The sequence below is a fragment of the Tenrec ecaudatus genome, chromosome X (assembly GCF_050624435.1).
Source record: "Tenrec ecaudatus isolate mTenEca1 chromosome X, mTenEca1.hap1, whole genome shotgun sequence".
Taxonomy (NCBI): Eukaryota; Metazoa; Chordata; class Mammalia; order Afrosoricida; family Tenrecidae; genus Tenrec; species Tenrec ecaudatus.
The window spans coordinates 111,496,935-111,515,452 of NC_134548.1; the positions used below are offsets into that span (position 1 = coordinate 111,496,935).

The window sequence follows — 18,518 nt, forward strand, 5'->3', positions numbered from 1 at the left end:
ACTGGCTCATCTCCTCCCCACAACCCTTCAGTAAGTGGTGATGAATGACAAATCTTATCTGCAGAGTCATGGTCATAAAAAGTCACAAAAGCAAAGCCTTCTTCCTGCCCCTCACTCGCGCAATCATGCTTTCAAATTACTTTACTTTTCTCATTTTGCCCAAAATAACCTTGTAGGCAGTGCTCTTTAATGTCGTCTTCGATGTCACTGGCAAAGGTCTTTCCACAGTTAAAAGGACACCTGGTCTTTGAGAGTCTTCTCGTGAGAGAGCCTTCTTGCGTTCTCGACTCTTCCATCTACCTTGGGTGTCCTTGTATTCATGGCTGCTGCCACCTCCTCCAAAGAATAAGTGACAAACCCAAAGCCTCTGGAGCGATTGGTGTTGGGATCTCCTTACCACGCTGTCCGTGTGCGTCCCCCAAAACACAAAACGACTCCACAGAATCGCGTCTGTTATTTCAAAGCTCAACTCTCTGATGAGGAGCTTCCCCAGCTGTTTGGCTGTTTTAAGGGGGAGGGGGCAAGAGGTATGGGGGGAGGACACAAAGCTCCGCAGAGTCCACAGGCTGAAAAGGCAAGACAGCAATTATTTACAGGAGGAGAAAGCGTCATCTTTCGCCTACAGAACAACTGGTGGCTTTGAACTGCCGACCTTACAGTTAGCAGTTCAGCTTCCATCCACTACCACCCAGTGGTTTCCACAGAAAGCCTCCAGAGTCTAGACGCTTCTATAGGGTAACACAACCTATTTTGAATGGCTGGGGTGAGGATTCAAGGGTAAGGGTGTGTTCTGAGCCCCTTCTGAGCTTGCAATGTGAATCACAACGACGTAAACTTCAACATGCACGGCCTGAGGTACATTCCCCACCCCACCGCACACCCCGAATCGCTTAACTCAGTCCTTTCTCTTCATCCAGGAAGACTGTTTCTCCTCTGCCAGTTTTAACCCAGAAGAGAAGTCGGCCACTTGGAACTCTGATAGAGGTCTCAGAGCCAATCAGCCTCCAACCTTAGGATCTGGGGAAATTCACCGGCCCACCCCCATCTGTGAGTATTTGCTGATTTCAAAGATGAAGGGTACATTGGGGTTCTAGATTCCCGGGCTGACCGACTCACCCATGGTGCAGCGTGCGGCCAGGACGTCCCCACTGTCCTCCCTGGGATGTCCCGAAGAGCACGGTGGGGTGTGGAGCCCGGGGCTGGGGTCGCTCAGAGCAGGCTCTTCAGGAAGCCCAGAGCCGTCCACGAACCTGCTCGACGCCGCCTCACTGAGCCGCCCCGGCAAGATGGCGTCCCCACGGGAAAGCTCTTCCCAAGATCATAGAGAGGAGCCACTCGGGACCTAGAGGAGCCTTCGCGGGCTGCTCTTACTGCCCCCTACCTGTGCCACCCGCCCGGCACGGATTTCCTCCCAAGCCGTGCCCCCCCCCCCCCCGCCCCCAGGGGCGGAGGACATGACAACCAGGCAGCCTGGGTTCAGGCCGTCGTGGGTAAACATGCCGGAAGCAAGGTCACGCCGCTGATCACCGTGCCTCTGCTGTGCTTCGCTGGGTTCCCCCTTCTGCAGACCTATGGGACCCTGCGTCCCTGCTCCATGCGGGCGCTGAACTTGCTGTGCGGCCCATGTAGGTGCACATGGACCTCGCGGGGGCCTGGTGTCGGCCTGACCACCCCGTCTCGGAGGCTCCTGAGGCTGCGTGGCTGCAGGACAGAGCTCACGTGCTGCCTGGGATCGCAGAACTGAGCTGAGCTCCAGGAATGGCCATGCCCCTCCCACACATTGCTGTCCACCCGTCTTGGTGCACTGTATGGGCTTATTGTAATCATGGCGATGCAACTATGAAGCCTAATCAGACAAAGAAATAACTGTAGACATTCTCAGAAGAATAGATTAAAAAACAGGGGTGGTATCTATAAGAGAAATACTACACTTTATGAGTTACCTGGAATGATAACAGGATGGGGCGCGTGCACACACACACACACACACACACACACACACATACATGCATTCCCACTGGTGGTCAGAGCCAGACACACTCACACAACACACACACATATACATACATGCATTCTCTCTGGTGGTCAGAGCTAGACACACACGCACACACATATATATATATATAGATATATTTCACACACACACACACATACATGATTTCCCTCTGGTGGTCAGAGCCAGATTATATATATATATATATATATATATATATATATATATATATATATATATATATATATATATATATATATATTTGCATGCATTCCCTCTAGTGATCAGAGTCAGAATTGTAGCTCTGACTGAAAGTATCAGGAAAGGACATTGCAAACCGGAGGGGTGGGAGCAGTGTCTGGATGACTCTGCATCAGCCAGAAGTTTCTGGAATCTTCCATTACCTGGAAACAATCCCTGTCTCTCCTGAGAGAGGCATTCCAGACCCTGATTAAGAAGAAAATAGATGTCCTTTTGAGAGGACGTAAGCATTGGAGCAAGGGAATACAAGGCAGAAACACATACACACGCAATTGTCAAGTCTTGTATTATTTTGTCCATAAATCTATATTGTGGCCATTTTCCTAAAACAACACATATATGTGAACTTTATGCTGTCGACAAATATGCCTACATAAAAATAAGAAAACTCACACAGGATCCAAAACCTCTCTCCGGGAATAGAGTGACTCACATTTATCACACTGTGAAGTTGGCGGTTTCGAACTGCTGACTTTATGGATTGCAAATCACTGCTTTACCACCAGGGCTCTGGACTGAAAAGGATACTGAAGAATAATTGCAGCTTCTCAGCCGTAGAATCCTCATTTGGAATCCTGCCCTCTGGATGAACGGTCACTGTGTCTGACCTCTGACTTCACATGGTGGAACAAGGATCAAACCCATCAGCCCCACGCCAGTTCTAATGCAGCAGAAGCGTGACATGCCTCCTTTCTCCAAGCTTCTTTATCCTCTCCCCAAACAGTCCCCACCAACCACCAAGGACACTCTGCTTCTCTGGAGGGTTCAATAATCAGTTCAATGGCCACCGTGCTCACGAATACGGGGTTAATTATGGAAACCTCCAGGTAACATGGGAGCTCTGATTATGCACTGGGTTAAGGAGTGGGCTGCTATCCACCAGTCCAGCAATTCCAACCCAACAGCCACTCTTCAAAATAATGATGAGGATTTCACCTATGGTAAAGGTCACTACGAGTCAGAATTTCAAGTAGGTTACTAATCAATGTCAGAAGTGATCAGGATACAGAGGATGGTCACAAAAGTCTTTTCTCAGCTTGGCCCATAGGCACACCTCTCTCGTGGAGACCCTCTCAGCCACATGGCATCCTGGCCTACGTCCTTCTCACGAAAGGTTATAAAACTCCTTTTGCTCAGATTACTGCTCAAAGGACACCCCACTGCGTAAGCCTGCCTCCTGGCAGAAGCTACTCAGGTTTCCTCATGTGGGCCAGGAAGCCCATGACCCCGTCCCCTGCTCTGTGTGCTCCCAGTTCCAGCATCTCTGCTGCTGCTGTGTCGCCTCTGCTGCCACCACTTCGGTGTACAGGGATCTCGGGGGCCAAAACCCTTGCTCTGCTAGTGGTTCTTCTTTCTTGATCGTACTGAGTGCCTGATTTCTTGATCCTCGGGGAGTTCACTTTATACCCAGAGGAATGACTAAACTAACAAATCCCCACATATGGTCTCACACACCTTAGGTGAAGGTTTCCACCCAGCCATTTGGTAGGAGTTACAAAGACTGTGGGCAAATGAGCCATGGCTTTCAATCTAATGCACAACAGCCAGCACTGTTGCTTTCCTTGGTGCTCAGAATGGTTGCAGAGGGAATGGAGCCCGCTAGAGTCTCTGCGAATGTTACCTGCAGGAGAGCCAATGGTCTTTGCACCCCAACATAGATACTATTGTCTTTTCTATGTATGCCATGACGTGGCAAAGGCTGGGAAACACTGCTTTAGAGAGCAGAGGCATCACGTAGAGAAGGTATGCCTGCACAGCAGTGGTCCTCAACCTTCCTAATGCCGCGACCCTTTAATACAGTTCCTCCTGCTGTAGTGACCCCCGCAATAATAAAATTATTGTCGTTGCTACTTCATCACTGTGATTTTGCTACAGTTATGATCTGGGCGATCCCTGTGAAAGGATCATTTGACTCCCAAAGGGGTCACGACCCACAGATTGAGAACCGCTCTTATAGAATGATGAAGCTGGTGCTCTTGTGTGACTCGCGAAGTAGTTTGGAAGGGGCTTGGCAGTATTTCACGAATTACAGCTTTAGAGTAAAGCTTTCATACACCTATCCTTTATATGGTTTTATCAAAAATGCTCGTGGATCCACAATGTACACCAAATACCAAAATGAACTCAGATGGGTCATAAACCTAAACGTCAAACCGAAAACCCTAATCAAACTTTTACAATAGAAAATATTTCTATAGGATAATTAGATGTTAGATAAATGCAAATTAAACACACAAATTGATAGGAGTAAAATGGAAAAAGGCTGACTGGCAAGAGTTAGCAAGAAAGCAGAAGAATCAGACTTCTTAAAGACAGCTTGAGGGATGCTAGCACGGCACAAAGCCCACTCTGGAGGCGCCCTCTTCCTCTTCTGGGGATGCTGGGTAGAGGAATTCAAAGTGCTTCCACATCAGACCTACAGGCGTAGGCTGTCCTCTCATACAGCCTCAACTACAACTCGGCGGCCCTGGTAATAGACATGCTTACCTTTCTTGAAAGGTCGGTAAAGCACTAAAATCTGCATGTGGTATGTGCCTAGGCCAACTTCAAGGGGTCCATGTTGTAAGAACAAAAGTTCTCATTGAGGTTGTCCACAAAACACACAAAAGGCATGTCAGCAGGGGCTAGGGTTCTTCCATGTGTGCTAAATGTGTCCAGGTCAGGAACAAATGTGCTTTCCTTATTGAGGAGCAGAAAATCTTTATGAAAGTGTTGATGAAACAAACACAGAGTCAGAGAGGTATATTTTAAAAGAAGGAAGTTTTTTTGAATAATAAATCAAATGACTTGCTCTAGTTTTTAAAAAATGGTGCAACCACTTCAGAAAATGTACACATTCAGTGTTTACAGTCTATATAAGGAGGCCATTCCGCTCTTATTTGCCCGGGAGAAGCAGAAATATATGTGCACAAATTATAGTAGCTCTGGTAATCTTCTCAAGTTGGAAACAACCCAAAATGTACATCAACAGGTAAATGGAGGAGCTAGCAAATGTGCTATAACTATGGAATGGGATACTATTTGGCGATCTTATGTAAAGAGCGTTAAGCATTAAGTCAAAGGACGACAATAGCAAGAGACATGTAAAAGCTGTTAAGGGTGAAGTATAGGGTCCCAATCTTCACTGTAGTGAAGTTTCTCAAGCATGTATAAGCATCTCTAAAGGTGCCAAATATATGCAGGTCAATATCCATGCCTCAATTTAAAAAAAAAACCAAACCCACAGCGATCAAGTCCCTCCTGACTCACAGCACCCCCCTGTGGGTTTCAGAGACTGTTACTATTTACAGGAGTAAAAAGCCCATTATTTATCGTGAGGAGCAGCTGATGGTTTCGAACTGAGAGCCATGAAGATCGCAGGCCAATGTGTTTGCTACATCACCAGCAGAGCTATGAAATTAAAAAAAAAAAACGTGTACTGCTCAATTACGAAAATAAACTAGAGAGGGGACTTTCCGAAAACCACACTCTCCATTTTGGAAACAAATGACGCTGTGCGTATGTACACTAGAAAGTAAGAAAAGAAGAAGGCGGGTTGCTACATGACATCTGTACACCTAGGAAAAACAGAACACGACTCAAAATACGCTGCAGAAGTCTATTTATTGACATGGAAAGGGTTTCACAATATACTGCCAGGGGAAAAGCAAGGGACAGACAGAAATAGAGGAGGATTTCCTTTTACCTTCTGAATTGTGTAAAAATCGTAAAGCATTTAACCTAATATTTTCAGACACAGAGGCGTTCTCTTTAGCTCAGACCATGGGTTGTACTTCCCGCCATAAGACTTACAGAACTCAGCCATAGGCCAAAACTCCTTGGAATACTTTCTGGACCATACGGACCTCCAGAAATCACTACCTTGTGGGTCGAACAGCAGCCCCACTCCTCATTCTTGATCTCCACTGCTGGGGCAGGGCACTTCTGGGCCCATGATCTCAGATGAAGTTGACTCGTACCGTACACTTTTAGCCGGTACAAATGCAGAAAGGGGCTTTCCTCCTGGTCAAAGGCGGAGCCCTCCAGCCTTTCACAAGACACACAGGAGAAATATTGTAAAGAGTCACACACACACACACACAAACACACGAGGCACCGATTTTACAATGGCCCTTTTAAGGGGAGGCTAGGCTATCAAACAATGTGCACAACACTGTGGGTTCTTAGGGGTTAAATGCCTGTGGAGAGGGAAGGGTAGACACAACATTTCACTTGCTGATGACTCCCAAGCTCCACCTTCGTCATTCAACAAAGTCTGGGCCCCTACTGTAGCCCAGACCCCATAGATTCACCGCAGACTACCTTTCTCCTCACCTACAGCCTCTTTTCTGGAAGAGACCACTTTGACACCAAACAGCGTGAACGATAGAAGAGGAAAGCGTGCGGTGCTAGAACGTACAGCCAAGAAACAAGCACCACACTGTGGCTGAGATTCAGGTCTCTTTCTCGGTTACAGAATGAGCCGTGTGATGCAGATGGGGCAAAATCGTAATTCCTTTCGTTTCCTCGGAGCATCAAGAGAGTGCGCTTAGACACGCATGTGCCTACTTTCTACAAGTAAGGAATAATACACCCAAGCCTTGCTGGTTTTGCCACATGAAGCCACAAAGAGATCTACGGAGAGACTGAAGAACGAGTTAGCTTCCTTACATTATTGGTTCACAGGCTTACCAGTGTAAAAAACCACCCAAACTAGACGGGATCAACATCAACAGGCATTTTTCAGTCAAGAGGTAAGATTCATAGGGTGCCCCAAATACAGTCTAGCCCAGACACACAGATTTTCACAAGGAACATCATGTCAAAGAGGCAATGTGTAATGTTAACACTGTCAAACAAGACAAGGCTCGATGGGAATACTCGGCCTATGAAAGTTTGGAGCTTGTTCCACGTTTTCTTTTACTCTTGGTGCATTTTACAACTTCTCAATAATCGCTTTAACCTCACGGAACATGGCCTTGAGTTCGTTATAGCTGGAGGGATTGACAACAATAATTGATCCCTTTCTGATATGCTCCTTTATGTTAACAAAGATGGCCACGGCAGTAACCAGGTTGGCTTTGGCCTCTTTCTGGTTAAAGATCACTTTCAGTGCTGACAGTGACTCGAGGTCAATCATGTCTCTTGCTGCAATTGGATTTTCTGACATATTCAAAAGGATTTTCAAAACGGTATTTCTGGTTTTACGGTTTCCCTGGGCCAGCGTGTTGAAAAGGTCGGTAAGGTAAATAGTGACAATGTAGTGAAGGTCAGAGTCAACAGTAAGCTGCCCCAATTCCTTCAACGCAGACAGCTGCCCTGGGGAGTTCAAGGGGAAAGACACCGCTTCCTTACACATGTGCACAACGTGCAATTCAATCATGCGCTGTCTTTCCTCCACAGAAATGGGATTCAGGGTAATTTCAGCCTTTTTGGTCACGTCAGGGGTCTGAAAATCCAGGAAGCTTTCGATCACTGTCAGCACCCCCATCTCATTAACGAGCTGCTGGACAAATGGATTGACTTTGATGACGCCCATGGCAATTTGCGCGATTTTATGAATCAGGGGGTCGGCATTCGACTGAAGCAAGCTAACGAGCCTTTCGAATTCCTCAGCATCCACGCAGCACTCCATCTTGCAAGGGCAAGAAAACGGCTTAATGCCATTCAACTTCCTGATCCTCAGTTCGCGCCTGATCTCCTCTATGGTCCGAGCGCACACCTCAGAATCAAGTGGGTATGCCTGGATGGACTGCAGGCATATGTTAGTGCCCTCACAAAGGCTGACTTCCTCAGGGGGCAAAGTTCGCGGCTTTTTCCTCTCTGAGGACAGGGCAATGTACGAAGGAGGCCTGGTGTTCATGAGCAGCTGGGATGCGAATGCCAACAGTGCCGGGATGGCAGAGGGGTCCCAATCCCTAAGCCAATCAAATTCATCCTCCGCCTGTGGCTTAATTATCCTGTACACGGGTCTAGGATTAGGGTCAAAACTAGTCTCGTCTCCATCCCAAAACCAGCTTCCAAAAATGGCGTCCTCCTCCTCTGTCTCTGACCTAAGTGGACACTCGGCCCCAGTAGCAGACTCGCTACCCAACTCCACCACAGAGGCGGAGGCCCCATGGACAGCTTCATCTTTGTTCCCAGAACTGGACCCTTCATCAGCCTCTTCCTCCCCCCAGAACCAGGCACCAATACTGGGCTCTTCCCCAGACCAGAACCAGGCATCACTGTCAGTCTTTTCTTGGGGGGCACTCCTGGCTACAACACTGGCTCTAGCCACAGCAGCAAGAAACGACATAAGAAGGGCCTCCTCATCACGAAAGGAATGAATGTCTGGCATCACGTCGTGCATACACCTGGCACTGCATTTCGGCCTAGGCTTAGGCGCACCTATCCCCATAGCCTTCAGCTCTGAAAAGGCTCTTGCATGCTCAGGAAGTACTCTATAATTAGAAAGGCCAGCCACTGGAGTCTTAGGCACAGCACCTTCCTTCTGCTGACAAACCATACGATACTTAGGTACAGCACCTTCCTTCTGCTGAGCAACTGCCTGATACTTGGGCACAGCACCTTCCTTCTGCTGAGCAACCGCCTGATACTTGGGCACAGCACCTTCCTTTTGCTGAGAAACCATGTGATACTTAGGTACAGCACCTTCCTTCTGCTGAGCAACTGCCTGATACTTGGGCACAGCACCTTCCTTCTGCTGAGCAACCATATGATACTTAGGTACAGCACCTTCCTTCTGCTGAGCAACTGCCTGATTCTGAGGCACAGTACCTTCCTTCTGCTGAGAAACCATGTGATACTTAGGTACAGCACCTTCCTTCTGCTGAGCAGCCATTTGATACTTAGGTACAGCACCTTCCTTCTGCTGAGCAACTGCCTGATTCTGAGGCACAGCACCTTCCTTCTGCTGAGAAACCATGTGATACTTAGGTACAGCACCTTCCTTCTGCTGAGCAGCCATTTGATACTTAGGCACAGCACCTTCCTTCTGCTGAGCAACCGCCTGATACTTAGGTACAGCACCTTCCTTCTGCTGTGCAACCGCCTGATACTTAGGTACAGCGCCTTCCTTCTGCTGAGCAACCGCCTGATACTTGGGCACAGCGCCTTCCTTCTGCTGAGCAACCGCCTGGTTCTGAGACAGAGCACCTTTCTTCTGGTCAGCAGCCACCTGATTTTTATGCGAGGCTCTTCCTTTCTTCTTACCAACCTTATTCTTAGACATTGTTGGCATCCCGGTCCCCGCCCCTGCATCTGTCTCAAATCGCGCCTTGGCCTGGTGCTTCCCTGCAGACCTGCCTAGGCCACTACCCTCCTTCCTAGACCCTCTTCTCATTTTATTCTGAGCCCTAGTCCTACTCTCTGCCATGGCTGTAATCTAGTTAGAGAGCCCTCTTCAGTAGTGACTTTGGTACACAACGTGTCCCAGGTCGGTGTCTTAAACACTCTTTGACAGAATCAAGCTGTAACCTTGAGGGCAAGAGTGAAGAGTCAATTGTCAGTTCAACAGGGGTAGAACCCCCTCTCCCGGCACACAGCTTCTGTGACTGAGGCGGACAGACCGGGCAGAAGCACACTCAGGTGGGAGACGATGACGTTCCCGGGTACAGGGCAGTTGAGAGCGAGGGTCTTCTACCACGCCAAGGCCACCAAGGCTATCCCTGGAGACGAACCTGAAAGAACGGAATGCGGCGGCTCTGAGTCTTTTCCAAGTGCACTGCTCTATGCAGAAGGTCCCTGAGAGGGACCGGAAGGACCGGTTGTGCGGTATCAGGAGACCAGTAGCAAACCTGCTTCCTTGTTGCATCCCTCCCACAATCCCACTAATGCTGAACCATGTCCTGCCCAGAGCCCACCACACTCCTTTCTTGGCAGTGGGGAAGCTTGCTGGGAGCAAGAGAGGTTAAGGAGCACCCGGCCAGTCTGTGCCGCAGGCACCCTGCAAGTCCAGCCTCGTTCTCAGACCAACCTGCACTGATCCGGTGCAATGTTCTCCTCCTTCCTTGTTTCTGATTTTGACAAGCTGTCCACGAGACCCACAGGCAGACCTGTGGACAAACATACACAATGAACTAGGGGTTCTGAGTATTTGCTAGACAGACCCACACTCTGGACTCTCAATCGCAGCCCTGCCTTTCCCAAATCGAGAGCCCACTTTTAATCACCTCCTTGGCCCATATTAAAAAAATAATTCTTCTCTCCCAATTCTCCAGCCCCAATATTTACCAATTACACTTCAGGTACAATCTTGGACCACACCTCACCCCCTTTGTGGGCACACACATGTGAGAGAGTAATGGGTCTGGAAAAGCGAAGGACAGCGGGTCCAAGTAAGTTCTACTCCACTGCAGACAAACCACCCCCATATCCAAATCAACAGGGGGTGCTCATGCTCATACCCACCCTGGATTTCAATGAAGAGTTTGTCTTCTTTCTTATCTAACTTTCAAGAGAATTGCCACCGATGAGAGAGATCTGGTGATAGGCATACAGACAGGGCAGAAAACAGAGAGGGAGAGAGAGAGGAGAGACAGGTTAGTAGGCCCTATGCCAAGAGGTTAGCAGTACCTATTACCACATCTGCTTTCACATAGCCGTGGGCATGTTAAAAGCCTGCCACCCGTGTGCATCTTCTCCAATGATTGCTGAGCCACCCCCCTCCACCTAGTCTATCGGAACACCCTTCCCCAATCCCAAAGCCAGTCACTTCCCAGAGGAGACCACACATCTCCCCAAGAACTGAAATATAAGGTGTGAGCCACAGAACACAGGCAATTGCATTTTAAAATGAGGCAGAGACAGTCAACCTTCACCTAATTCATAGCGGAGAGTTTGAACAATCATACGCCAAGGACAAAGAATTCTTTTCATCACTTCATTAAATAGCCCCTTCCCCCACCCTCGTGTACCTCATTCACCTATGCCAGGCTGTCCTCACACAGCAAGGGTCCTCCGCAGAGACCTCCTCCTGGAGAAGCACCCGCCCTACAGAAAGAGGAAGGGGCATTGAGCAAACAGCAAGAGAATCTGTTGGCAATGGAAGAAGAACATCAGTTAATGCACAGCTTTCCAGCATTCAGATTCCAACCATCCCTGTTCCAGAATCAGGCATTAAGTAGAAAAACGAAACATCTTAAATCCTCACAGCTTCCCAGACATCCTCTCTCTTGAGCTCTATGGAATCTTCCCTGGCATTCCTCGTGCACACAAAGGAAAGGTCCCTGAGAGGTGGCTGGAGGCAGAGGGTGTGATTCCAGAACCAGAACCTGACTGACTTCCAATCTTATAAAGTGCCCCCCCCAAGTAGCTTTTCCTCCCCCCTCAATATACTACATAGAGTAGGCTGGCAGGTTAAGAATATAGACCCCAAACCAGGGGCGGGGATGGGGGGGGGGCAGGTCTGCACTGCTTCTTGAAACCAAATGGGTGGGGTGGGGGACTTTCTTGCCTGTCTCCACTCAGTGAACTGGAAGCACTACAGGAGGCTTTGTCTCCTCCCAGCACCACCAGACCACCCTCTCCAGAGGTGACAATGGAGCTCATACATCATTGAGTGTTTATCTCGGTTTGCTGGTAAATTTCCAACTACGCACCCTGCAAGCAAGGCTATTGGGTGAACGTCAGAAGCATGACGCTCACAGAAGAAAGCAGGCAAAGGTAGAACAGGGAAGGGCCTTTTGCGGGGGCGACAGATGCTATGGCGTATTATTTTTCAGACCTTTCTCTTCAACTCCTCAAAGCTCTGCTGCAGGGAAAACACCCTTGCTTTCCTTCTAGAGGGGGATATCGGCTCAGAGAGCAAAGTACCTGGTGAAAAGAAAGCTAACCACCATGAGGAATACAAACAAACAAACAAACAACACTGCCAATGGAGAGGATTTCAACTCAGAGACCCCACTGGACAAGATAGAACCACAGGGTTTGAGGTTGTAACTCTTTATTGAAAACGGCGTCATCTTTTCCAAGGGGGAGGGGGCGTGGAGAAAACTTACCTTTCAGCTAGCAGCCCACCATTTAAAGCACTGCTGGGGAGGTGTCAAATGCACACAGAGGCCAACTTGGAGGGCTTCCACCTTGGGGACAAAATGAGCATCAATGAACAATGACAGTAGCGGATGGTAAACCTCTGAGCAAAATAGGAACCCAGGAATCTTAATGACGTAAGCAGACAGACAAAGGAAGAGATAGATGGGTAGCTAAGGGAGACGGCAAAGGTCTAGCCTACAGTCTAAGTCCAGTAGGAATCCGAAAAGCAACAGGAGACATTTATCTTATGCGCAATACGAGGTTCAGGCAAGAATCATAAATGGAGGCTTGATCCACCCCAAAGCCCAGGGCAGCCATCAAGCCTCCTTGTGGTTTGGCCACGTACACCTAGAGAAAAGGAACAACAGGCGGACTCCTTTCCTAATATGGGCTACGCACTCAGTGGGATGGTCAAGGCCCACCTTAGCTTCTCAAGCATTCTGCACACAAAACACTCTGCAGCCCCTTCTACCACCACCAACACCCACCGCCCCCCCCAACCTCGGAAGCTGCGGAAATACACACATACACGCAGTCCTCACATTAACAATCCCTGACGCTACTGCGACACACACACACACACAGACCTCACAATAAAAATCCCTGAAGCTACTGCGACACACACACACACACACACACACACACACACACACAGACTTCACAATAAAAATCCCTGAAGCTACTGCGACACACACACACACACACACACACTCCTCACCAACAACGATCCAGAAGACTCTAGGCACAGACATAGACACACACACACACACACACCTAAAATCTGTACGCTGCAGACACACACATTCTTCACAGAAAGCTTACCCCGAGGCAGCTGGCAGACACTCACAGAGATACAAACAGGCGCGTACGTGTGTGCATGCATACACACACACTCGAACATTCCCCATAGGCGCGCGCACACTGCTCACAGTAAGCAAACCTGTAGGCTGCGACAGGATACAAACCTCCTGCACAATCAATCTTCCCAGAGCCCAGATCCCGCCCCGTCCCCACCCCCACCCTACCCAAACTCCTCATCCCTCCCTGCAACCTTCACCCCACCCCCACCCCTCACCCCTCCCACACCCCTAATCCCACCCCCTGCCCCTCATTCCACTCTGCACCATTCATCCCATCCCCGCCCCCACCCCTCATCCTCCCCGCACCCCTCATCCCTTCCTGCACCCCTCATCCCACCCCCCATCCCTCATCCTCCCCGCACCCCTCATCCCTTCCTGCATCCCTCATCTGACCCCCCACCCCCTACTCACTCCGCACAATTAGGTCTCACTCCACACAATCAGGACTCCTGGCAGGCCGCTGCTACACACAAGCTCAGGGAACCTTTTCCAGTCTCTGTCCCCCAACCCCAAGCCCCTCCCGCACCGCCCCTGGCCGTGGATGGAAAGCACCCCAAGGCCACCCCGCGAGCAGGACGCCCCAGTCGCCGGGGCCGGGTGGGACAAAGGCGGCCTGTCTCCTGGACCAGGCAGCCGACCACCGCGCCCGTCCCAAAGCAGCAAACAGGCGACTCGGGCCCGGGGCCTTTGGCGCCGGCACACTGGAGGCGAGAGCTCTCTTACCCACGACCGCGTCCGCCAAAGACTGGAAGCCAGGAAGAAGCTCCTCCCCGAGGGTCGCCTCCTCATCTATTGCAAAGACGTCACCATCGCCATCTTGACGTCCGGTTTCTATGGCAACCGCTGAGCACTGGCTGGTTCCGCTCCAGGTCCGCCCCCGCACAGCAGCCCCCACCACCTCGCCTTTCTCCAGAAGGACAAGGCCTGGGCTTTTCAGATCTCTTGGTATTTTTCCAACAGCAGCATGGGAATCAACAATGATCTCCAATTAAAATGTCGCATGAAAAGGGGTTGAAAGCTTTGCACACACCTTTGCACCTTTGCACACACACAGACGAGTAAGAGGACATCGTAGAGAAAAAGTTGGAATTTACTATGTCACGATAGTAAGATTGTGACTTATATTTTCTTCTCTGGGTAACAATTCCTCTGAACGTTATTATTTCACACAGAAAAGGTCAAATCGTGGCTCTTATGGGTGATTCTCTGTATGGCACTTTCTCCTGTGAGTTCGCTCCAATAGAAAAACAGACAGCGGTTGAAACGAACCTCTCATTGATGTAGTATAGATCCATCTCATAGTCGAGACTCTGCACAAGACAGGCTTTGCTGGCTGAAAGAGAGATTCGAGCTATCTGCAGACTAAAACGCAGAGAGCGAGAAGAAAGGGAATCCAGACCAGAGTTAAAAGTCATGGGAGTCACAGAAGACAGAGAGCAACGGAGAGAGTGAGAGCGAGAGAGACATGCTGAGGAACTGTGCAGAGGAAAAAAATGGAATGGGGAAGAGCAGTTCTCCAAAATGTCATTGGGGTGTGTTTTCAAAAAATATCAAGCCACGAATTCAAGAAGCTCGATAAAACACAAGTAGAGCACCACACACACACACACACACACAGAGAGAGAGAGAGAGAGAGAGAGAGAGAGAGAGAGAGAGAGAGAGAGAGAGAGAGAGAGAGAGAGAAAGGCACATTAAAGAAACTAAGGAATAAGAAAAACCAAATGTGGAACCAGGTGGCCAATAATTACATTAACACAAAGAGGGGAATGGGAGGGTGCAAGGAAACCAGAGGAGCGGAATTGGAATAACCAGAACGGAGAGGATGAGAACGCACGTGCATTCCGCGAACAACTTGCGGAGAAGTTATTGGATGGGAACATGAACTAGTGTGTAAACCTCCTCTGGCAGCACAATAGCAAAACATGAAAATCCAAAGCCCACTGACAGCAAAGGAGAGCCAATACAGCTAGACATTCACTTGTCAAAAAAATCGAGGGCGGTTTGAAGACAATCCAGACCCAAACCGTACCACTGCCCTGCAGTGGATTCCGCATCATCGAGACCCACAGAAGACAATAAGAATGTCATTCATTCTTAAATGGTGAAAAGAAAGGATCACCAACCTAGAACTGTATTCCAAACAAAAATAAACCCCACAGATAAAAGGTAACAAAAGAATTTCAGACAAACCAAACAAGAATTCATGTTGGAAGGATCCACATTAAAAGGTAGAATGTGTGCAAGCTGAAGAAAAATGATCCCAGGCAGAAACTGAGTAAAACTGGAATGAATGAAGTTCGGTGGAGCAGGTAAAGGTGTGGGCAAATTCAACTACATGTCGACTAAATTGGATTAATAATGGTTTCTTTGGGGATTTAATCATGTGTCAAGGTAAGGTGCATTGAAACCCTAATGGAAAATTGAGAGATTAAAACATTGTTAAAATGTCCCATGGCCCTAACTTTTAACAGGAAAGAGCCAAAATACAGGCGCTGATTATAAACTGGAATGGGGTAAACATGCACATTGTAAAATCTAGGATCGCCACTAAAGGAGTGAAAAGAGTATATGTAACAAGCTAATTGAGGGACAATAGAACAATGCATTTTAACTAATTGAAAAAAGAAGCAAGTAAACTGGAGAAAATTAGGACCAATGAGCATGCAGTACAATGTATTCCAGCTTAAATTCTAATTCGCTTGGTTTGGGAAAGGTTTTTGTTTTCAGTGGGTGCTTCAAGGATAGAACTGAGTCAAGGCCTCGAGGATCCTAAAAGAATCGTGTTGGCAACATTGAACATTACTCAGCACAGAGGAGGAGTTCTGCTACTGACAAACATGGGATACCAGCGATTCGGTTTATCATCCCAAATGTAACAATTTAAAAATGAAAGCCATGAACATAAATGTTCTCAACAGAGGTGTGTGCTCATCAGGAAACAGAGGTGGGTGATTCCTGAGGAACTGGAAACAAACAAACAAACCCCCATATGGTTGAGAATGAGGGGGGTCAGAGCAGAGATTCCTGCCCCTCTGTAGACATTGGGACATCCCCTCACAGAAGGGTCACAAGGAAGGGGTGAGTCAACCGGCATGCAGTATAGCACTGATGAAAGACACAACATTCCTCCCTGATCAGGACCCCAGGCCTGCCTTTCAGTGTAGGCTAGACCGGAGCATGTGCACAGTGACAGTTAAGGGATAAGAACTCACGACACACGGAATCCAGGAGCAGGAATGGGAGTAGCGATACCAGGAGGGTAGGAGGAAGGTGGGGAGCAGAAGGGAGGAAGGGGGACCCCATTGCAATGCTCAACACATAATACACACACACACACACCTCCAGAGGGGTGAACAACAGAAATCATGGGGGACAGGAGACAGCAATCAGTGTGAGATATGAAAATAATAATAACTTGTCATTTATCAAGGGGTCACGAGGTTGGGGAGAGGGAGGGTGAAAAGAGGAGCTGATACCAAGGACTCAATAGAAAGTAAAGGTTTAGAAAATAATTATACCAACCTATGCACAAATATTCTTGATACCATTGATGTATAGCTGGTTAAAAGAGCTGTAAGACCCTCCAAAATGATGTTTTAATATGCTTTTAAATGAGTCAATCTTATCATGATAGCAGTTTTCAAGCGAGAAGGCTGGGAGGGGGACTTCTGGAGCTTTGGAACTTAAGTCTGCTGACCTTCAGCAAAGAGAGGTCACTGCAGCCAGAATTGGGAGGGCAGAGTGCCAAGGAGGAGAGAGCTGCAGAGAGTCAGTCTAAAGAGCTCACGTGGGTTCCTCGGGAGGACTGAGCAGCACATTTCTTTGAGGAATCTCTACCAGACCAGTAGCCCTGGTGGCACACTGGGGGGGATGTGCTGCCCAATACAAGGTCAGCATTTCTAAACATCGGGGCATTCCGAAGGAGAAAGATGAGGCTTTCTGTGCTTTGAAAATGATCATGGCAGCATATGTGCAAATGTGCTTGACACACTGGATGAATGCATGGATTGTGATAAGAGATGTAAGAGCCCCCAACAAAAGTATTTAATAAAAATAAAAAGATGAGGCCTTCTCTTCCCATAAAGATGTAAAGCCTCATCAATCCAAAGGAGCTGTTCTGCCCTGTCCTATAATGTGTCGAATTTGACTCCATGGCAGCGAGGTAAGAAACAAATTGCAAAGTAGCACTTTCTTAAGCCAGCAAAGCTTGATAAGAGTGCGAGTGTTGCCACTAGCCAGGCTGGGAGAAAGGAAACACTAATAATTCATGAGCTATCACACAGAGAGCTCATAGGGGTTTTCCATGGTTTCAAAAACCAAACCTGTTGTCGCAAAGTACATTCTGACTCCTGGCAGCCTTATAGGCCTAGTGGCGTAGAGGGGGTGTGAGGCTGCTAACTGCAAAATCTGCAGTTTGAAACCACCAGGGGCTGCTGCAAGAGAAACCCGATGCGGCTCCCTGCTCCCACAAACATTTGCAGCCCCAGAAACCCAAGGGGACAGTTCTACTTTGGCCCATAGTGTGTCACTGTGAGCTGGAATGGACCCATGGCAGTGTTGGTAGTCACCTAGTCTGGTGTCCATATGAGGATTAAGAATGTAGGGATGGAATCTGGCCCGTCAATCAGGACATAACCAACGAGGTCTCTGTGTGGGCATGGCCTTCTACTGAGGATTCCAGGGACTCCTGTAATTCCTCCTTGGAGGCAAGAGACTCTCTCTCTGGGCTCTCTCCCTGTGAGACATTCCTGACGAGAAGCCACATGAAACTACCCTGATGCAGCAGTACACTGGGAGCTGGAGAAACCACATGGAGACCCCTGTGAGTGCTGAGTACTAGCAACGCCTCTGGATCCACAAGACTTCCCACCCACTGGCCTGTGATCTTCCTGCATTTGTGTCATTCCATGTTCCTAGGTCTGAAGAGGACTTTATAGATTGGTGTTGGACATCTAGGCTAATATGAGACTGATGGGCTTGATCTAGACGGGGCTGGGTCTTTTTCTTGATATGCAACTGCTGTTTCATATACACCTATGAGTCTCCCTGCATTTGTTTCTCTAGTCCACCCAGACTAACACAGCAGTGAATGTTTTAAGGATTTAAATGATTTCCAAAGCTGTAAGCCTCTGAAGAATGCACCTACCAGTAATTTAACAAGTGTGCCGCTAGGACTTCTTTTTGGTCTCATTAGTGGGATACAATTAATCCTAAATCAAGCACTGCTGTGGCCCTGCCTTGCAGATATAAAATAAAGAGCCTGAAAGATTAAAGTGCTAATCAATTAACTGTGCCCCACAATAAACATCAAAATGTCTATCTCAAAACAACCTCACTACCATCGAGTGGATTCTGACCCATAGCAACCCTCCAGGACAGAGTAGAACCGC

The 18,518-nt window shown here is 48.4% G+C and overlaps 1 protein-coding gene and 1 pseudogene across 5 annotated transcripts; both read right to left on the bottom strand.

Moving 5' to 3' along the window:
- Positions 1–5,838: 5,838 nt before the first annotated feature.
- Positions 5,839–13,983, bottom strand: LOC142435043 (G protein-coupled receptor associated sorting protein 3-like). 5 transcript variants are annotated; one of them, XM_075539653.1, is made up of 6 exons: positions 13,852–13,983; positions 12,235–12,315; positions 11,161–11,227; positions 10,646–10,717; positions 10,212–10,290; positions 5,839–9,915 (listed from the first exon to the last, which is right to left on the bottom strand). In XM_075539653.1, exon 6 carries the CDS (start codon positions 9,609–9,611, stop codon positions 7,170–7,172), a length of 2,442 nt encoding a protein of 813 aa, XP_075395768.1. In that variant the 5' UTR covers positions 9,612–9,915; positions 10,212–10,290; positions 10,646–10,717; positions 11,161–11,227; positions 12,235–12,315; positions 13,852–13,983; the 3' UTR covers positions 5,839–7,169. The 5 variants fall into 5 exon arrangements, with proteins under 5 accessions (XP_075395768.1, XP_075395770.1, XP_075395769.1 ...); XM_075539655.1 differs by having other exon boundaries at positions 11,152–11,227; XM_075539654.1 differs by lacking the exon at positions 13,852–13,983 and adding an exon at positions 13,540–13,576.
- Positions 13,984–14,306: 323 nt separating this feature from the next.
- Positions 14,307–18,518, bottom strand: part of LOC142433643 (retinoic acid receptor RXR-gamma-like) — a 36,312-nt pseudogene continuing 32,100 nt past the window's right edge.

Excerpts from the sequence above, each read along its gene's own strand:
- LOC142435043 (XM_075539656.1), bottom strand. The coding sequence starts at position 9,611 with ATGGCAGAGAGTAGGACTAGGGCTCAGAATAAAATGAGAAGAGGGTCT.